We start from the raw sequence: 19,491 nt of genomic DNA on the forward strand, positions 1-19,491 counted from the left end.
AGATAGGCTGCTCACTTTCTTAGTCACTTCCATGTAGGCAGGTGGGGAAACCAGGGAGCTGGGAATTTAAAACTTTCTGGTGCCAGGATCTGCCACTAGACCAGGTAAAAGATCCAAGAAATCTTATCTCCTTGTTTTTGCCTAGTCTTGTTCCAGGAACGCCAGCTTCTTGCCAACAGAGTCACTCCCTGCCCTGCTTAAGGTCTCAGCCTTAAGGTCTCTTGAGTCTGAAAACCTCAGACTCAAGAGCTCAATTATCTCTCCTCTAGGCCACCAAATTCCAGCCTCTCTACTCTGTGGACCTTGGAATGAAACACCACTTCTTTATCCCCCTCCCAACAGTACCTCCATCTTCAACCCCTTGCCCTCTGCATCCCATCCTTCCCCAAGAGCAACTCAGTATTTCTGTCTCTGGCCATCACTGTCCTGACTACATCTCTCCTGACACTCATCTCCTCCTCTTCTTACGGTTTCCCTATCCTGTCATAAGCCATTCTTCAAAAAACAAGATGTAAGGAGCTTGCTGCTGGGTTTAGCACTCTGGAAACCAGATGGATTCTCCAGCTCTGACATGAGGATTACAACTCTAAGGTACAAATCCAGTTTTAAACATAGATTCTAAGTTATGACCCAATAATCCTCATATATCATATACCACAATAAACTCCAAATGGATAAAAGATTTTAAAATGTCAAAAATTAAACTACAGAAACAACATCATACAAAATGGCAGAGTAAGAAGTTACAGGGGTTGGTCCCTCCACAAAAGCAACCATTGAGGTGGAAAGAGCAATTGGAATTGACTCTTTCAGAAGTCTGGAGCCTGATTGGACACATATAACAAACCGGGGAGGGTGGTGCTTGATGAAGGGAGAGGTTGCTGATCTTTCAGAAGAGAGCATAATGTATGCACTAGCTACCAACCAACACAGTGGGGATAGCAGCCCACATTCCCGAAGTGGCTGGGTGGTCACCGAGTGGACAGGGGGAACCCTGTCCTCCAAAAATGAGGGGTTTTGCATTTGAGTTTGTATTCTGGTTCCCTAAGGGACAGGCTTGCTTGGTTTCAGCCCTCTTGGGCTGCAGCATCTTCCCGAGCCACATATATCAGAAGATTTAAAGGGACAGAACCTTTTTGCGGGGAAGGAAGAGAACCCTTTGCCAGGTCATAAACAGAAACTTCAGTAACCCCACAAAACAAAGAATACACACTTTGCAAAAAGTGGTTTGAAAAACTCACCACAAATTGATGGCACAGTTCTCAACAAGTATATATCAGCAACCCCTAAGGAGTGAAAAAATTGAATTTCCAGAGATACCACACTGTAATACTCAGAATGCCCAGTTATCAACAAAAAATTACTAATACAAAGAAACAGGAAAGTATGGCCCATTCACAGGGAGAAAGGAATTTGACAGAGACTATCCCTGAGGAAGCCCAGATACTGGACATAGAAGATGAAGACTTTAGCTGTCTTACTGTAAATGCTCAATAAATATTGATGATGGGAGGCTTGATGATAAGGGTGAGGGGCTGAAATCTCAAATACTGTTTTGTTGCTTGTTTTATTATGATCTCCAATTAAATTGGGAAGTAATGGCCCTTTTGGAAAACAAAAAAAAAACTGTCTTAAATGTGCTCAAAGAGCTGAAGGAAACCATGGGCAAAGAGTTAAGGGAAATCTGAAAAATGGTGTATGAACAAAATGAAACTATCAATAAAGAGATGGAAATTAGTAAAAAGAAAAAATGACTCAAGCAGAAATTCTGGAGGCAAAAATACAATAACTGAAATGTACAATTCACTAGGGGCAATCAACAACAGATTTAAGCAGGAAAAAAAAAAGGATCAGTATTCTTGATGATAAGACAATTACAATTATCAAGCATGAGAAGAAACATAAACAAGCCTCAGGGATACCATCAAATGTACCTCATCAAAGGAGTCTCAGGAGGAGAATAGAAAGAACAGGGCATTAAAAAAATTGAAGAGGCCGGGCGCGGTGGCTCACGCCTGTAATCCCAGCACTTTGGGAGGCCGAGGCGGGCGGATCACAAGGTCAGGAGATCGAGACCACGGTGAAACCCCGTCTCTACTAAAAATACAAAAAATTAGCCGGGCACGGTGGCGGGCGCCTGTAGTCCCAGCTACTCAGGAGGCTAAGGCAGGAGAATGGCGTAAACCCAGGAGGCGGAGCTTGCAGTGAGCCGAGATCGCGCCACTGCACTCCAGCCTGGGCGACAGAGCGAGACTCCGTCTCAAAAAACAAAAACAAAAAAAAAAAAAAAAAAAAAAAAAAAAAAAATTGAAGAAATAATGACAAAACATCTGAAATCTGATGAAAAGCATGAATATACCTACCCAAGAAGTTCACAAACTCTAAGAAGGATAAACTCAGAGATCCATACCAAGACAAATTATAGTCAAATTGTTGAAACCCAAAGTCAAAGGGATGATTTTAAAAGCAGCAAGAGAGAAGTAACTCATTATGTACAAGAGATTCTCAATAAGATTACCAGCTGATTTCAGAAACCATGGAAGGCCAAAAGACAATGGGGGATATATTTAAAGACTTAAGACAAAAAAAAAAAAAGAGTCAAAAAAGAATTCTATATATCCAGCAAAACTATCCTGCAAGAATTAAGGAGAAATAAGACATTTCCAGATAAACAAAACTTAGGAAGTTCATTAATAGTAGACCTGCCCACAAGAAAAGCTAAAGGGAGAAAGAAAAAACACAAAAACAAAGAAAGAAATGCTAAAGGGAGACCTTCAGAATGAAACAAAAGGATAAAAAATAATAACTCACAGCCACACAAAGAAACAAAGATCTCTGATAAACATAACCACACAGCAGGCCGGGCGCAGTGGCTCATGCCTGTAATCCCAGCACTTTGAGAGGCCAAGGTGAGCGGATCACTTGAGGTCAGGAGTTTGAGACCAGCCTGGCCAATATGGTGAAACCCCATCTCTACAAAAAACAGAAAAATTAGCTGGATGTGGTGGCAGGTGCCCATAATCCCAGCTACTCAGGAGGCTGAGGCAGGAGAATGGCTTGAACCCGGAGGGTGGTGGTTGCAGTGAGCCAAGATCACACCACTGCACTCCAGCCTGGGCAAAAAAGTGAGACCGTGTCTCAAAAAACAAAAAACAAAACAAACAAACAAACAAAAAGTAACAACATAGCCAGATATGGTGGTTCACACTTGTAATCCCATTACTTTGGGAGGCCAAGGTGGGTGGATCACTTGAGGTCAGGTGTTTGAGACTAGCCTGGGCAACATAGTGAGACCTTGTGTCTACAAAAAATACAAAAATTAGCCAGGCATGGTGGCCCACTACTCAGGAGGCGAGGTGGAAAGATCACTTTAGCCCAGGAGGTTGAGGCTGCTGTGAGCTGAGATTGTGCTACCGCACTCTAGCCTGGGTGACAAAGCCAGACCCTGCGTCAAAAAAAAAAAAAAAGATAAAAGCTAGTATTGTATTTTTAGTTTGTAGCTCCATTTTTTTCTATATAATTTAAAAGGCAAATGCATTAAACAATAATTATAAATCTATGTCAATGGGAACACAATGTATAAAGATGTGTGACAATAACAATATAAAGAAGGGACTAAAATGTATAGGGGCAAAGTGTTTATACACTATTGAAACTAAGTTAGTATTATTCAAACTAGGTTGTTATCAGCTTAGAATGTTAATTATAATCACCAAGGTATCCATTAGGAAAATAACTACAAAATATATAGAAGAGGAAAGCAAAGGGGAATCAAAATGGTTATGCTACAGACCAGGTGCAGTCACTCATACCTATAATTCCAGCACTTTGGGAGGCCAAGGCAGGAGGATCGCTTGAGCCCAGGAGTTCAAGACCAGACTGGGCAACATAGCAAGACCTCATCTATGGAAAAAATAAAAATTAAAAATTAAAACAATAGCCGGACGTGGTGGCATGTGCCTGTGGTCCCAGCTCCTCAAGAGGCTAAGGCAGGCAGATCGTTTGAGCCCAGGAGTTCGAGACTAGCCTGGGCTAGACATAGTGAAACCTCGTCTCTACAAAAAATAGAAAAATCAGCCAGGCGCAGTGGTGTTTGCCTGTAGTCCCAGCTCCTGGGGAGGTTGAGGTGGGAGGATCACTTGAGCCCAGGAGGCGGAGATTTCAGTGAGCCAAGATCACACCACTACACTCCAGCCTGGGTGACAGAGTTAGACCCTGTCTCAAAAAAAAAAAAAAGAACTCTTACAATTTAATAATCAGATTTGCTGGAAGGAGGGGAAGGGTATGGATCCTGGAGCGTAGTGAGGAGACAGTCATGGTGTACCAGGAGAGAGGTGGTGAGGCCTGCATGAAAGCAGTAGCTGGAAATAGAAGGAAGGCTCAGGCCCGACATACTCAACTGATGAGGACATAAAATTTGGCAACTGAGGACAGTCCATTTAGTTTGAGATAAGTGGGGCTGGGTGCCAGCAGATCCAGCTTTCAGGAAGGAAAAGGAGTGGGGATAAGGGAAGGGAAGTGAAAGTGCCTGGCTATATAAATAGCAGGCCAATCCCAGCCCACGCACAGACCCCCAACTTGCAGCTGCCCACCTCACCCTCAGCTCTGGCCTCTTACTCACCCTTTACCACAGACATGGCTCAGTCACTGGCTCTGAGCCTCCTTATCCTGGTTCTGGCCTTTGGCATCCCCGGGACCCAAGGTACCAAGGCAGGGAGGGGCCTTGGATGGGGCTAAGGGGACGAAGAGGCCAGGGTAGGAGCTTGCAAGCAGCCCCTGGCTCCCTGTGAATCCCACCCTGCAGGCAGTGATGGAGGGGCTCAGGACTGCTGCCTCAAGTACAGCCAAAGGAAGATTCCCGCCAAGGTTGTCCGCAGCTACCGGAAGCAGGAACCAAGCTTAGGCTGCTCCATCCCAGCTATCCTGTGAGTGGACACAAAGGGGTCGGTACAGGCTGGTGACGGGGTGGGAGGGCATGGTGGGCAAGACTAAGAAGGCTTACTAGCCCCCCCACCCGCAGGTTCTTGCCCCGAAAGCGCTCTCAGGCAGAGCTATGTGCAGACCCAAAGGAGCTCTGGGTGCAGCAGCTGATGCAGCATCTGGACAAGACACCAGCCCCACGGAAACCAGCCCAGGGTTGCAGGAAGGACAGGGGGGTCCCCAAGAATGGCAAAAAGGGAAAGGGCTGCAAGAGGTGAGGAATCTGAAGGGATGTGGGTAAAGGGGAGCCTCAGTCAGCCCCTCACACCTCTCTTCTGCCCTCACAGGACTGAGCAGTCACAGACCCCTAAAGGGCCATAGCCCAGTGAGCAGCCTGGAGCCCTGGAGACCCCACCAGCCTCACCAGGGCTTGAAGCCTGAACCCAAAAGGCAAGAAGGAGGCTATGCTCAGGGGCCCTGGAGCAGCCACCCCATGCTGGCATTACCACACTCTTTCTCCTGCTTTAACCACCCCATCTGCATTCCCAGCTCTACCCTGCATGGCTGAGCTGCCCACACCAGGCCAGGCGCAGAGAGGCCGAGGAGGGACAATCTCCCAGGGAGCATGAGAGGAGGCAGCAGGACTGTCCCCTCGAAGGAGAATCACCAGGACCCTGGACCTGATACTGCTCCCCAGTGTACCCCACCTCTTCCTTGTAAATATGACTTATACCTAACTGAATAAAAAGCTGTTCCGGCCTCCCACCCAAGTACCTGTTCCCATGTGTTTATGTCCACCGGGATGCCAAAGCCCCTACAAGGTGGGGTCACACATGCTATATTCCCATCTACCCCAAGAGTTTCCTTGCCTCTCGGGTGCCCACACCCCTAGGCAGTTAAATGGAGGTTGATGGACAGGGTAGGACCCGGTCTTCTGAGGAATCCTGCCAATGGAGAGATGGTGGACATGGAGCACACATCCCCAACAGCTCTGCAGGCCTCTGAGACCCTGAATCTGTTCAGCACTAACTCCAGGAGTGACCTTCAGATCTTTTCCATGACCTTCAGACCTTTTCCCAGCTATCTCAGAGACTTCCTCTCCTTTCCCTGGGAACTAGTCAATAAGACCCTCCAAGTAGTTCTTTGGAAGGGTCCCTAGGAGGGAAGCTGTGGCTTGGGCCCATCTATAACACAGACAAACACAAGTTATATTTAAACCTACCCTAGCACAGTTCCAGCCCTGAGAGAGCCCATGGAAGGCAAAGACCCAAGGGGACTTGCTTCAGCCCTATTCAGTGAAGCTCGGGCCTCGACCTCTCCTCTTTGTTTAATGGGGCTGTTGTGCTCTCTTTCTGTTTCTATCTGGGCCCCTGGACTTGCTCAGCCTCCTTCCAGATGGAAAAACCTCCTCCCTTTTTCTCCCCTCCTTTCTTTCCTGGCTGAGATCCAGACTACTTTAGTCCCTTAAACCCCTTGAAGTCAAGGAATAAGTCTCCTGGATCAGGTTTTCAGAACCCCAGGATTCAGGTGTGAATCAGTCTCCTCTCCTGGAAGGCCCCAGATGGCTCTCCTTTACCTCTTCCTCCCCAGAGTGAAGACCCTTCTATATCCCCACTCACTTCCAGGCAGGGAGAGAAGAGGCCATCAGATTGGGCCGGGCAATGTGAGAAAGAAGGGAACAGATCCTGGGGAAGGGCGAGAAAGGTAGGAACCTCGAGACTGGGCACAGTGGCTCATGCCTGTAATCCCAGCACTTTGGGAGGCCAAGGCAGGCAGATCACAAGGTCAGGAGTTCGAGACCAGCCTGGCCAACATGGTGAAACCCCGTCTCTACTAAAAGTACAAAAATTAGCTGGGCATTGTGGCAGGCACCTGTAATCTCGGCTACTCGGGAGGCTGAGTCAGGAGAAATACTTGAACCTGGGAGGCAGAGCTTGCAGTGAGCTGAGATATGCCATTGCACTCCAGTCTGGGTGACAAGAGCAAGACTCTGTCTCAGGAAAAAAAAAAAGAAGAAAAAGAAGAAGAAAGGTAGGAACTTCAGAAGCTAGAAGTGGCTGCTCCGTCACTTTTTCCTTTTGTAGGCACCTGAGTATGCCACAGCACTTACCACCTATCCTAACATCTGCAAGTATTGGCTTGTCTGCTCCTCTTGCAGCAGGTGAAGACAGGGCCTCTCCCCTACCTGTCCTAGGGCAGCAGGTGTTAAATTAATCTATAAACTCAGATATGCAAGAAATACTACATTTTGATATGTTCCTTAAATGAACTTAATTCCTACTACAAGCTACTGCATTAGAGTGCTGATGAGAAATTCAACACCAGGCACTCTTGGGGGATCCCATCTGCCAAGGGTTATGCAAAGGTCACGGAAACCTCAAGGCCCACGGGAGGCCTCCTACCTACCTCCCACGCCATCTCATAATTGGACATCATTCTCACCAATAAGTGTTCTGACCCCTGTGGGTCCAGCAGGTATATTTCTTCAAGTCCTAGACTCCACATTTGAGACATAAGAATTCAGATATGACAGCCTCTGGGCTTGGACTTGGCCTCCCCAGATACCCCCTGAAGCCATCTACTCAACAGTCCTGTCACTTGCCCCATCACAGCCAGAAATTAGAGCCCAGTGCCCACTCTGGCTGGATGTACACACTAATCCCTTTGCAGTCCTAAAGAATTATCTCCCTCTCCTCAGCCCCTCCAGGGCATAACCTCTTCCCCAAGTTTACTTTCTTTTTTTTTTTTTTTTTTTTTTTTAAGACATGAGGCTTGCTCTGTGGTCCAGGCTGGAGTGCAAAGGTAGGATCATAGCTCACTGTAACCTCAAACTCCTGGGCTCAAGGGATCCTCCTGCCTCAGGCTCCAAGTTGCTGGGATTACAGGTGTGAGCCTCTATGCCTGGCATTTTCCCCTGGTTTAAGACATTTACAAAAAGCCTTTGACATCAGGCTCACTTTGACATCAGGACATCACTCCCAGCCCTGCCAAAACTCTTGCCTACTCTATAGTGAAAAGAAAAAGGCAGACAAAAACAAAATTCCCTATTTCACTAAATTCTCCTGCCACACCTGCATGCCTGGTATTTGCCTCAAGCCCTGCTCTGAGAGGCATGCAATACATTATTTATTCCATCAGATCATGAGTGGCCACTCTCCTTGTCTGCCTTCATCTTTGACAACATTGTCCTGTTCTTTCTCTTTTCTTTCTTATTCTCTTGATGCATAACTCAAAAAACAACACATAATACACACTCACAGTTAAAAAATACATCCAAAAGTACCAAAAGGTTTATTCTGAACATCATTTCCTACAATTTTAACTCTTAGGCTATTTCTTAGTGCCATATGTCTAAGTACTTTGCCTATACCTCTGTTTCTTGATTTACCTATTTTAAACATTACCAGATGACTTCCTACTATAAAAAGTGAAGATTTAACTCTCTTGCCAACTCTCCTGTCACTGCATCCTCTAAATATAGTCATACCATGATATTTAGATCATGATTATATTATCACATTTAGATCATAATTACAGTTTATATTATTGTGGATTACTATTACATAATATGTATTATCACATATTACATTATTTTGACTATATAAATGTTTTCTGCAGACCAAAGTAGATCACTTTTCCTTTGTCACTCAGCTTTTTGTTTTTCTTAAAGGTTCTAATGCCCTTCCCTTTTTAAAATACCTCTATCTTGACATTACCTTTCAAATTCTTCATCATATGAGATGGATTCAAAACATCATGTTTAAGATATACATAGAAGAAAATATAGGTGAATGTGTTTATAACTTCGAGGTATAAAATAACTTTTTTTTTAAATGAAATGGAGACCGGGTCTCACTGTGTTGCCCAAGCTGGTCTTGAACTCCTGAGCTCAAGCGATCCATCTGCCTCAGCCTCCCAAAGTGCTGGGATTACAGGCATGAGCCACTCTGCTTGGCCAAAAAGAGTTTCTTAAACAAGACATAAAACCATAAAACATAAATCATCAAAGATCAACACCATTAAATTTTAAAACAAGTGGGAGTTCAGGGTAGGGATGGAAAATTAATTACATGACTTTATTTTCACTTCTCGCTGAGCCCCGACTAAAACTACAGTAAATTTTTTTGGTGCATGTATGCATGTAAAGGCATAAACCAAGGCCAGGCACGGTGGCTTACACCTGTAATCCCAACACTTTGGGAGGCTAAGATGGTCACTTCAGCTCAGGAGTTTGAGACCAACCTGGGCAACACAGTGAGACCTCATCTGTACAAAAAATCAAAAAAGTAGCTGGTGTGGTGGTGTGCACCTGTGGTCCCAGCTACTCAGAAGGCTGAGGTAGGAGGACCACTTGAGCCTGGGAGCCATGTAGCCTGGGCTAAAAAGTGAGAGACCCTGTCTCAAAGTAAATAAATTAATTTAAAACACAAAATAAAATCATAAACCCACAAGGGCCCAAATGGGAGAGGAGATAAAGGTAACTTTCCAAAAGCCTACTGCTGAGACACGTAAATATTTCAATAAAAATAGATACAAAGCATAAAATAAAATTATAAATATGAAGGATTTCTAATGACTTATGAATACAGTAAAAATTCATATTTACTGAATATTCATATGCCAATGTCCAACAGGGAAACAATTAATGACTTCTACTAGAAATGTAAAAAGACAAAAAATCCTAAAGATGAATTATCTCTAAAATCTACAAAATCTTCATTCCTTAAGCATGAAAACTCATTGTAATCCCTGGAATCCTGACTTTTCTTCATCACAGAACCATAGAAGCACTTTATTGCTTTAAAAGTGAGTTATCACTATTTTCTAACAATGAGTCCTCCTCAGTGTCATCCAGAAAATTATTAATACCTTGTATTTTTGCTGTTTTTATTTGCTCCTTTTTTGAGATAGGGTCTTGCTCTGTCACCCAGGCTGAACTGAGTGGCGCAATCTCAGCTCACTGCAGCCTCAACCTCCTGGGCTCAAGCAATCCTCCCACCTCAGCCTCCTGAGTAGATAGGACTACAGGCACACACCACCACGCCCAGCTAATTTTGTTCATTTTTTGTAGAGATGAGGTCTCGCTGTGTTGCCCACGTTGGTCTTAAAACTCCTGAGCTCAAGGGATCCTCCCACCTTGGCCTCCCAAAGTGCTGGGATTATAGGCATGAGCCACTGTGCCTGGCCATACCGTGTTTTTAAATAATTTCACCACTATCTCTTCCATGAAATGATAACATACACACACACTAATGAAATAATGGGCTGACTCCTACTTGTCAGTGTTGCCTCAGAATCTCCTCCTGCTTCTCTCAGTTCACTCCTTCCTTGTCAATATTTTTAAGGGCTTCTTTGATACAAATATAGAGGATAGGTGGGACTAGTAAAGCATTAGAGCTAGCTGGGCATGGCAGTTCATGCCTATAATCCCAGCACTTTGGAAGGCTAAGGTGGGCAGATGGCTTGAAGTCAGGAGTTTGAGACCAGCCTGGGCAGTGAAGCAAGACCCTGTCTCTACAAAAAAAGAAAAAGAAAAGAAAAAATTAGCCAGGCATGGTGGCACATGCCTATTGTCCTAGCGACTTGGAGGCTGAGGTGGGAGGATCACTTGATTACCCAGGAGTTTGAGGTTGCAGTGAGCTATGATCACACCACTGCAGCCTGGGTGACACAGCAATACCCCATCTTTAAAAAAACAAAAAATTAAAAGTACATCGGGGGACACCCAAGATGGCTGAATAGGAACAGCTCCAGCCTCCAGCTCCCAGCGTGAGCAACACAGAAGATGGGTGATTTTTGCATTTTCAACTGAGGTACCGGGTTCATCTCACTGGGGCGTGTCGGACAGTCAATGCTGGTCCATGGGTGCAGCCTGACCAGCAAGAGCTGAAGCAGGGCGAGGCATCGCCTCACCTGGGAAGCACAAGGGGGAAGGGAATTCCTTTTCCTAGCCAAGGGAAATTGAAACACACAACACCTGGAAAATCGGGCAACTCCCACCCTAATACTGCGCTTTACCAAGGGTCTTAGCAAATGGCACACCAGGAGATTATATCCCACACCTGGCCCGGAGGGTCCCATGCCCACAGAGCCTCCCTCATTGCTAGCACAGCAGTCTGAGATCTAACTGCAAGGCAACAGTGAGTCTGGTGGAGTGGCACCTGCCATTGCTGAGGCTTAAGTAGGTAAACAAAGCCACCGGGGAGCTTGAATTGGGTGGAGCCCACTGCAGCTCAAGGAGGCCTGCTTGCCTCTGTAGACTCCACCCCTAGGGACAGGGCATAGCTAAACAAAAAGCAGCAGAAACCTCTGCAGATATAAAAGTCCCTGTCTGACAGCTTTGAAGAGAGCAGTGGTTCTCCCAGCACAGAGGCTGAGATCTGAGAACGGACAGACTGCCTGCTCAAGTGGGTCCCTGACCCCTGAGTAGCCTAACTGGGAGATATCCCCCACTAGGTGCAGACCGACACCTCACACCTCACGCAGCTGGGTACACCCCTGAGATGAAGCTTCCAGAGCAAGAATCAGACAGCAACACTTGCTGTTCAGCAATATTCTATCTTCTGCAGCCTCCGCTGCTGATACCCAGGCAAACAGGGTCTGGAGTGAACCTCAAGCAAACTCCAACAGACCTGCAGCTGAGGGTCCTGACTGTTAGAAGGAAAACTAACAAACAGAAAGGAGACCCACACCAAAACCCCCATCAGTACGTCACCATCATCAAAGACCAAAGGCAGATAAAACCACAAAGATGGGGAAAAAGCAGTGCAGAAAAGCTGGAAATTCAAAAAATCAGAGCACATATCCCCCTCCAAAGGAACGCAGCTCACCACCAGCAATGGAACAAAGCTGGACGGAGAATGACTTTGACGAGTTGAGAGAAGAAGCCTTCAGTCAATCAAACTTCTCAGAGCTAAAGGAGGAACTACATAACCAGTGCAAAGAAACTAAAAACCTTGAAAAAAGAATGGATGAATGGATAACTAGAATAATCAATGCAGAGAAGACCTTAAAAGAACTGATAGAGATGAAAACCATGACACAAGAACTACGTGACAAATGCACAAGCTTCAGTAACTGACTCGATCAACGGGAAGAAAGAGTATCAGTGATTGAAGATCAAATGAATGAAATGAAGTGAGAAGAGAAGTGTAGAGAAAAAAGAGTAAAAAGAAATGAACAAAACCTCCAAGAAATATGGAATTATGTGAAAAGACCAAATCTATGTCTGATTGGTGTGCCTGAAAGTGATGAGGAAAATGGAACCAAGTTGGAAAACACTCTGCACGATATCATCCAGGAGAACTCCCCCAACCTAGTAAGGCAGGCCAATATTCAAATTTGGGAAATACAGAGAATGCCACAAAGATACTCCTCGAGAAGAGCAACTCCAAGACACATAATTGTCAGATTCACCAAAGTTGAAATGAAGGAAAAAATGCTAAGGGCAGCCAGAGAGAAAGGTCGGGTTACCCACAAAGGGAAGCCCATCAGACTAACAGCAGATCTCTCGGCAGAAACTCTACAAGCCAGAAGAGAGTGGGGGCCAATATTCAACATTCTTAAAGAAAAGAATTTTTAACCCAGAATTTCATATCCAGTCAAACTAAGTTTCATAAGTGAAGGAGAAATAAAATCCTTTACAGACAAGCAAATGCTTCGAGATTTTGTCACCACCAGGCCTGCCCTACAAGAGATCCTGAAGGAAGCACTAAACGTGGAAAGGAACAACTGGTACCAGCCACTGCAAAAACATGCCAAAATGTAAAGTCCATCGATGCTAGGAAGAAACTGCATCAACTAATGAGCAAAATAATCAGGTAATATCATAATGACAGGTTCAAGTTCACACATAATAATATTAACCTTAAATGTAAATGGACTAAATGGTCCAATTAAAAGACACAGACTGGCAAATTGGATAAAGAGTCAAGACCCATCAGTTTGCTGTATTCAGGAGACTCATCTCACATGCAGAGACACACACAGGCTCAAAATAAAGGGATGGAGGAAGATCTACCAAGCAAATGAAAACAAAAAAAGCAGGGGTTGCAATCCTAGTCTCTGATAAAACAGACTTTAAACCATCAAAGATCAAAAGAGACAAAGAAGGCCATTACATAATGGTAAAGGGATCAAATCATCAGGAAGAGCTAACTATCCTAAATATATATGCACCCAATACAGGAGCACCCAGATTCATAAAGCAAGTCTTTAGAGACTTACAAAGAGACTTAGACTCCCATACAATAATAATGGAAGACTTTAACACCCCACTGTCAACATTAGACAGATCAACGAGACAGAAAGTTAACAAGGATATCCAGGAATTGAACTCAACTCTGCACCAAGCAGTCCTAATAGACATCTACAGAACTCTCCACCCCAAATCAACAGAATATACATTCTTCTCAGCACCACATCACACTTACTCCAAAATTGACCACATAGTTGGAAGTAAAGCACTCCTCAGCAAATGTAAAAAAACAGAAATTATAACAAACTGTCTCTCAGACCACAGTGCAATAAAACTAGAACTTAAGGTTAAGAAACTCACTCAAAACCACTCAACTACATGGAAACTGAACAACCTGCTCCTGAATGACTACTGGGTACATAACGAAATGAAGGCAGAAATAAAGATGTTCTTTGAAACCAATGAGAACAAAGATACAACATACCAGAATCTGTGGGACACATCTAAAGCAGTGTGTAGAGGGAAATTTATAGTACTAAATGCCCACAAGAGAAAGCAGGAAAGATCTAAAATTGACACCCTAACATCACAATTAAAAGAACTAGAGAAGCAAGGGCAAACACATTCAAAAGCTAGCAGAAGGCAATAAATAAGATCAGAGCAGAACTGAAGGAAATGGAGACACAAAAAACCCTCCAAAAAATCAATGAATCCAGGAGTTGGTTTTATGAAAAGATCAACAAAATTGATAGACCACTAGCAAGACTAATAAAGAAGAAAAGAGAGAAGAATCAAGTAGAGGCAATAAAAAAATGATAAAGGGGATATCACCACCGACCCCAGAGAAATACAAACTACCATCAGAGCATACTATAAACACCTCTATGCAAATAAACTAGAAAACCTAGAAGAAATGGATAATTTCCTGGACGCTTACACTCTCCCAAGACTAAACCAGGAAGAAGTTGAATCCCTGAATAGACCAATAGCAGGCTCCGAAATTGAGGCAATAATTAATAGCCTACCAACCAAAAGAAGTCCAGGACCAGACGGATTCACAGCTGAATTCTACCAGAAGTACAAGGAGGAGCTGGTACCATTCCTTCTGAAACTATTCCAATCAATAGAAAAGAAAGGAATCCTCCCTAACTCATTTCATGAGGTCAACATCATCCTAATACCAAAGACTGGCAGAGACATAATAAAAAAAGAGAATTTTAGACCAATATCCCTGATGAACATTGATGCAAAAATCCTCAATAACATACTGGCAAACCGAATCCAGCAGCACATCAAAAAACTTATCCACCATGATCAAGTGGGCTTCATCCCTGGGATGCAAGGCTGGTTCAACATACGTAAATCAATAAACATAATCCAGCATATAAACAGAACCAAAGACAAAAACCACATGATTGTCTCAATAGATGTAGAAAAGGCCTTTGACAAAATTCAACAGCCCTTCATGCTAAAAATGCTCAATAAATTCGGTATTGATGGAACGTATCTCAAAATAATAAGAGCTATTTATGACAAACTCACAGCCGATATCATACTGAATGGGCAAAAACTGGAAGCATTCTCTTTGAAAACTGGCACAAGACAGGGATGCCCTCTCTCATCACTACTATTCAAGATAGTATTGGAAGTTCTGGCTAGGGCAATCAGGCAAGAGAAAGAAATAAAGGGTATTCAGTTAGGAAAAGAAGAAGTCAAATTGTCCCTGTTTGCAGATAACATGATTGTATATTTAGAAAACCCCATCATCTCAGCCCAAAATCTCCTTAAGCTGATAAGCAACTTCAGCAAAGTCTCAGGATACAAAATCAATGTGCAAAAATCACAAGCATTCTTACACACCAGTAACAGACAAACAGAGAGCCAAATCATGAATGAACTCCTATTCACAATAGCTTCAAAGAGAATAAAATACCTAGGAATCCAACTTACAAGGGATGTAAAGGACCTCTTCAAGGAGAACTACAAACCACTGCTCAGTGAAATAAAAGAGGACACAAACAAATGGAAGAACATACCATGCTCATGGATAGGAAGAATCAATATTGTGAAAATGGCCATACTGCCCAAGGTAATTTACAGATTCAATGCCATCCCCATTAAGCTACCAACGTCTTTCTTCACAGAATTGGAAAAAACTGCTTTAAAGTTCATATGGAACTGAAAAAGAGCCCGCATTGCCAAGACAATCCTAAGCCAAAAGAACAAAGCTGGAGGCATCATGCTACCTGACTTCAAACTATACTACAAGGCTACAGTAACCAAAACAGCATGGTACTGGTACCAAAACAGAGATATAGACCAATGGAACAGCCCTCAGAAATAATACCACACATCTACAGCCATCTGATCTTTGACAAACCTGACAAAAACAAGAAAATGGGGAAAGGATTCCCTATGTAATAAATGGTGCTGGGAAAATTGGCTAGCCATAAGTAGAAAGTTGAAACTGGATCCTTTCCTTACTCCTTATATGAAAATTAATTCAAGATGGATTACAGACTTAAATGTTAGACCTAAAACCATAAAAAACCCTAGAAGAAAACCTAGGTAATACCATTTAGGACATAGGCATGGGCAAGGACTTCATGTCTAAAACACCAAAAGCAACGACAACAAAAGCCAAAATTGACAAATGGGATCTAATTAAACTAAAGAGCTTCTGCACAGCAAAAGAAACTACAATCAGAGTGAACAGGCAACCTACTGAATGGGAGAAAATTTTTGCAATCTACTCATTTGACAAAGGGCTAATACCCAGAACCTACAAAGAACCCAAACAACTTTACAAGAAGAAAACAAACAACTTTACAAGAAGAAAACAAACAACCCCATCAAAAAGTGGGCAAAGGATATGAACAGACACTTCTCAAAAGAAGACATTCATACAGCCAACAGACACATGAAAAAATGCTCATCATCACTCGCCATCAGAGAAATGCAAATCGAAACCACAATGAGATACCATCTCACACCAGTTAGAATGGCAATCATTAAAAAATCAGGAAACAACAGGTGCTGGAGAGGATGTGGAGAAATAGGAACACTTTTACACTGTTGGTGGGACTGTAAATTAGTTCAACCATTGGGGAAAACAGTGTGGCGATTCCTCAAGGATCTAGAACTAGAAATACCACTTGACCCAGCCATTCCATTACTAGGTATATGCTCAAAGGATTATAAATCATGCTGCTATAAAGACACATGCACACGTATGTTTATTGCAGCACTATTCACAATAGCAAAGACTTGGAATCAACCCAAATGTCCATCAGTGACAGACTGGATTAAGAAAATGTGGCACATATACACCATGGAATACCATGCAGCCATAAAAAAGGATGAATTCGTGTCCTTCGTAGGGACATGGATGCAGCTGGAAACCATCATTCTCAGCAAACTATCACAAGAACAGAAAACCAAACACTGCATGTTCTCACTCATAGGTGGGAACTGAACAATGAGATCACTTGGACACAAAAAGGGGAACATCACACACCAGGGCCTATTGTGAGGAGCGGGGAGGGGGGAGGGATAGCATTAGGAGATATACCTAATGTAAATGATGATTTAATGGGTGCAGCACACCAACATGGCACATGTATACACATGTAACAAACCTGCATGTTGTGCACACGTACCCTAGAGCTTAAAGTATAATAATAAAAACAAATTTTAAAAAAATAGAGCTAATACATCTTTAGGCCAGGAGCCACGGCTCATGCCTGTAATCCCAGCACTTTGAGAGGTTGAGGTGGGAGGATCTGTTGAATCCAGGAGTTTGAGGCTGCAGTGAAAAACAAACAAGCCTCAGTTAGTCCTATAAACCTGAAACCAATTCCAAAGTAAGCAGCTAGCCAGGAGTGGTGGCACACACCTGTAATCTCAGCACTTTGGGAGGCAGAGGGAGGAGAATGGCTTGAGCCGAAGAGTTTGAGACCAGACTGAACAACATGGCAAGACCCCGTCTCTACATTTTATTACAAGAAACTTTTTTTTTAAGTGAAAGCAAGTTTATTAAGAAAGTAGAGGAATAAAAGAATGGCTACTCCATAGGCAAAGTAGCCTACAAAAAACTTTTTTAGAGTAAGCAACTAGGTTTCTTAAGAACCCCTCTCTTCATGATACTTGGGTCACACTTTGGCTGGCCACAGTTCCTACTCATTAATCATATCCTTTTAGAGGGCTGTGATTACCAACAACTGCCGGGTTCTTTCTTTTGATACCTTTCCTTTAAAAATTAAAAATTACGGGCTGGGGGCAGTGGCTCATGCCTGTAATCCCAGCACTTAGGGAGGCCGAGGCGGGTAGATCACCTGAGGTCAGGTGTTCAAGACCCGCCTGGCCAACATGGTGAAACCCCCTCTCTACTAAAAATACAGAAATTAACCAGGCATGGCGGTGGGTGTCTGTAATCCCAGCTATTCAGGAGGCTAAGGCAGGAGAATTGCTTGAACTCAGGAGGTTGCAGTGAGCTGAGGTCACACCATTGTGCTCCAGCCTGGGCAACAGAGCAAGACTCTGTCTCAAAAAAAAAAAAAAATTTAAAATTATGGGCTACCAGAACTACACACTAGGTATCCTCTACCATGCCATATGACCTAGTGAGAGTCAGAAGGGCAGGATCTGTCACTTGTTGTCTATGAAAGGTCACATTAATTTGTTTCCCAGCTGTAATCACTTACCTGTGAAATATGTCTTAAGCTTCAGCTCGTATCCTTCATGAAGTTCTTTTTCTTTCTCACATCTAGGCATTACTTCTCCTTGTATTTGGGGACAAAATAATGCTGTTTTGTTAAAGTCATCAACGTTTCTATGCTTTGCCATTAGTCTTGGGCTGGATTACCATTTTTATGGATGCTGAAAATGCCAGCTCTCTTTTTTCCTAACGCCTATATTTGTAATTCTTTTTTTGAGACAGGGTCTTGCTCTGTTACCCAGGCTGGAGTGCAGTGGTGCAATAGTAGCTCACTGCAGCCTCCAACTCTTGGCCTCAAGGGGTCCTCCAGCCTCATCCTCCCAAAGTGCTGGGATTACAGGCATGAGCCACTGCGCCAGGGCTATATTTGTAATTCTTCTAGTAGTGCCTACTTTAAGGGGAATTGTATGACCTTGTGACCTTGGTGACCTATGTCTATTCCTATGTCAAGAAACTGAAAGCTCCATTTTCTTCAAGACAACCATTTCTCAATTGGCAGCAAACTAAAACACCCCAGAGAAACTCTGTTACCATACTCTTTGAGACTTTTGCTTTAGAATCATGGGTTGTGATAATAATAAATTTCAATCCAATATTAAGAGAGTAACTGAACACCACTTGTTAAGGCCTAAGCAGCCAGCGCCAGCTTCTGCTCGGAATATCCCCTGCGCTGTGTGAGCCTTCGCCTGCTGGGAGACGCTCACTACCCTGCTCGACCACCAGGAGGCAGCAGCCCTCTGTCTGTTAAAGGAAAACAGGCGAGGGGGTTGAATTTTCTATTCTCATTTCCTTCATCTTTCTAGGACCAATTTGTTTTCAACTATTTTTACGATTTGTTCTTACATGTGTCTCATTCTAGGCCAAAGGTTGCGCGTTTCCCTGTGTCCACTTATGAGCAAGACAAGTTCCTTTCCCGCCCATGTCAGGCTGTAACCCTTCATCCTCCAGCCCCAGCTTCGCGCCTCGCACACGGTTAGCATCTCAACACATTTCCGTGGAATAAGGAAACCTTTCTTAGCGTTGGCCCCGTAATGAGTGGTGTAAGATATCTATCGGGTGCGAGGGAAGTGCCAGAGGTGATGTGAACCTTCCTTCAGCCTTTAAGCCAAACTATTTCAAGACTTCAACATTGGGCACCTCGGGCTCTGGGTAAATGGGGAATATTTGGGGCGTGGGAGAGAAAGATAAATGCTTCATATTCGCCGACAAACACGGGCCTTCCCACGGCTACCGGGCTGGGACGGCCCCGTAGAAGACCCCCGGGGCTCAGGGGCCTGGGTGGCGGGGATTTGGCGGGACGGGGGGGTGTCCTGGCCCGTGATAACTGTCGGCCCAGGTCACAGGCGGCGCGGGCACCACCCACAACCCGAGCCTTCCTTCCATACGCCCGGCCCGAGCGTGGGGACCCCAGGGAGGGCGGGGCCAGGGAGCCGGGAGGGCGCCAGAGGCTGTTCCAGGCCCAGGGACTTCGGACGCCCGCGCACCGCAGCCTCTCTGAGGAGCTCGCGGGGTCACAGTAGCATGCGTCCACCTCCTGCCGCAGCAGCGCCCGGCTCCAGAGCCTCCCTTCCCAGGCTCGGGGCGCCCCCTGCAGGCCCAGCTGGGGAGATGCATGGGCATGCTCACCGCCGCGGACACACGTCCGCACACATGCCCC

The 19,491-nt window shown here is 44.4% G+C and overlaps 2 protein-coding genes across 4 annotated transcripts in view; one reads left to right on the plus strand and one right to left on the minus strand.

Moving 5' to 3' along the window:
- Positions 1-19,491, minus strand: part of PHF24 (PHD finger protein 24) — a 294,972-nt gene that overhangs the window by 238,726 nt on the left and 36,755 nt on the right. The gene's annotated exons all lie outside the window — the stretch shown is intronic.
- On the plus strand, positions 4,566-5,690 carry CCL21 (C-C motif chemokine ligand 21). The gene is made up of 4 exons (XM_045373437.3): positions 4,566-4,702; positions 4,805-4,925; positions 5,021-5,194; positions 5,268-5,690. The coding sequence occupies exons 1-4, from the start codon at positions 4,636-4,638 to the stop codon at positions 5,299-5,301; spliced, it is 396 nt and encodes a 131-aa protein (XP_045229372.2). The 5' UTR covers positions 4,566-4,635; the 3' UTR covers positions 5,302-5,690.

Source organism: Macaca fascicularis, chromosome 15, assembly GCF_037993035.2.
Source record: "Macaca fascicularis isolate 582-1 chromosome 15, T2T-MFA8v1.1".
Classification (NCBI taxonomy): Eukaryota; Metazoa; Chordata; class Mammalia; order Primates; family Cercopithecidae; genus Macaca; species Macaca fascicularis.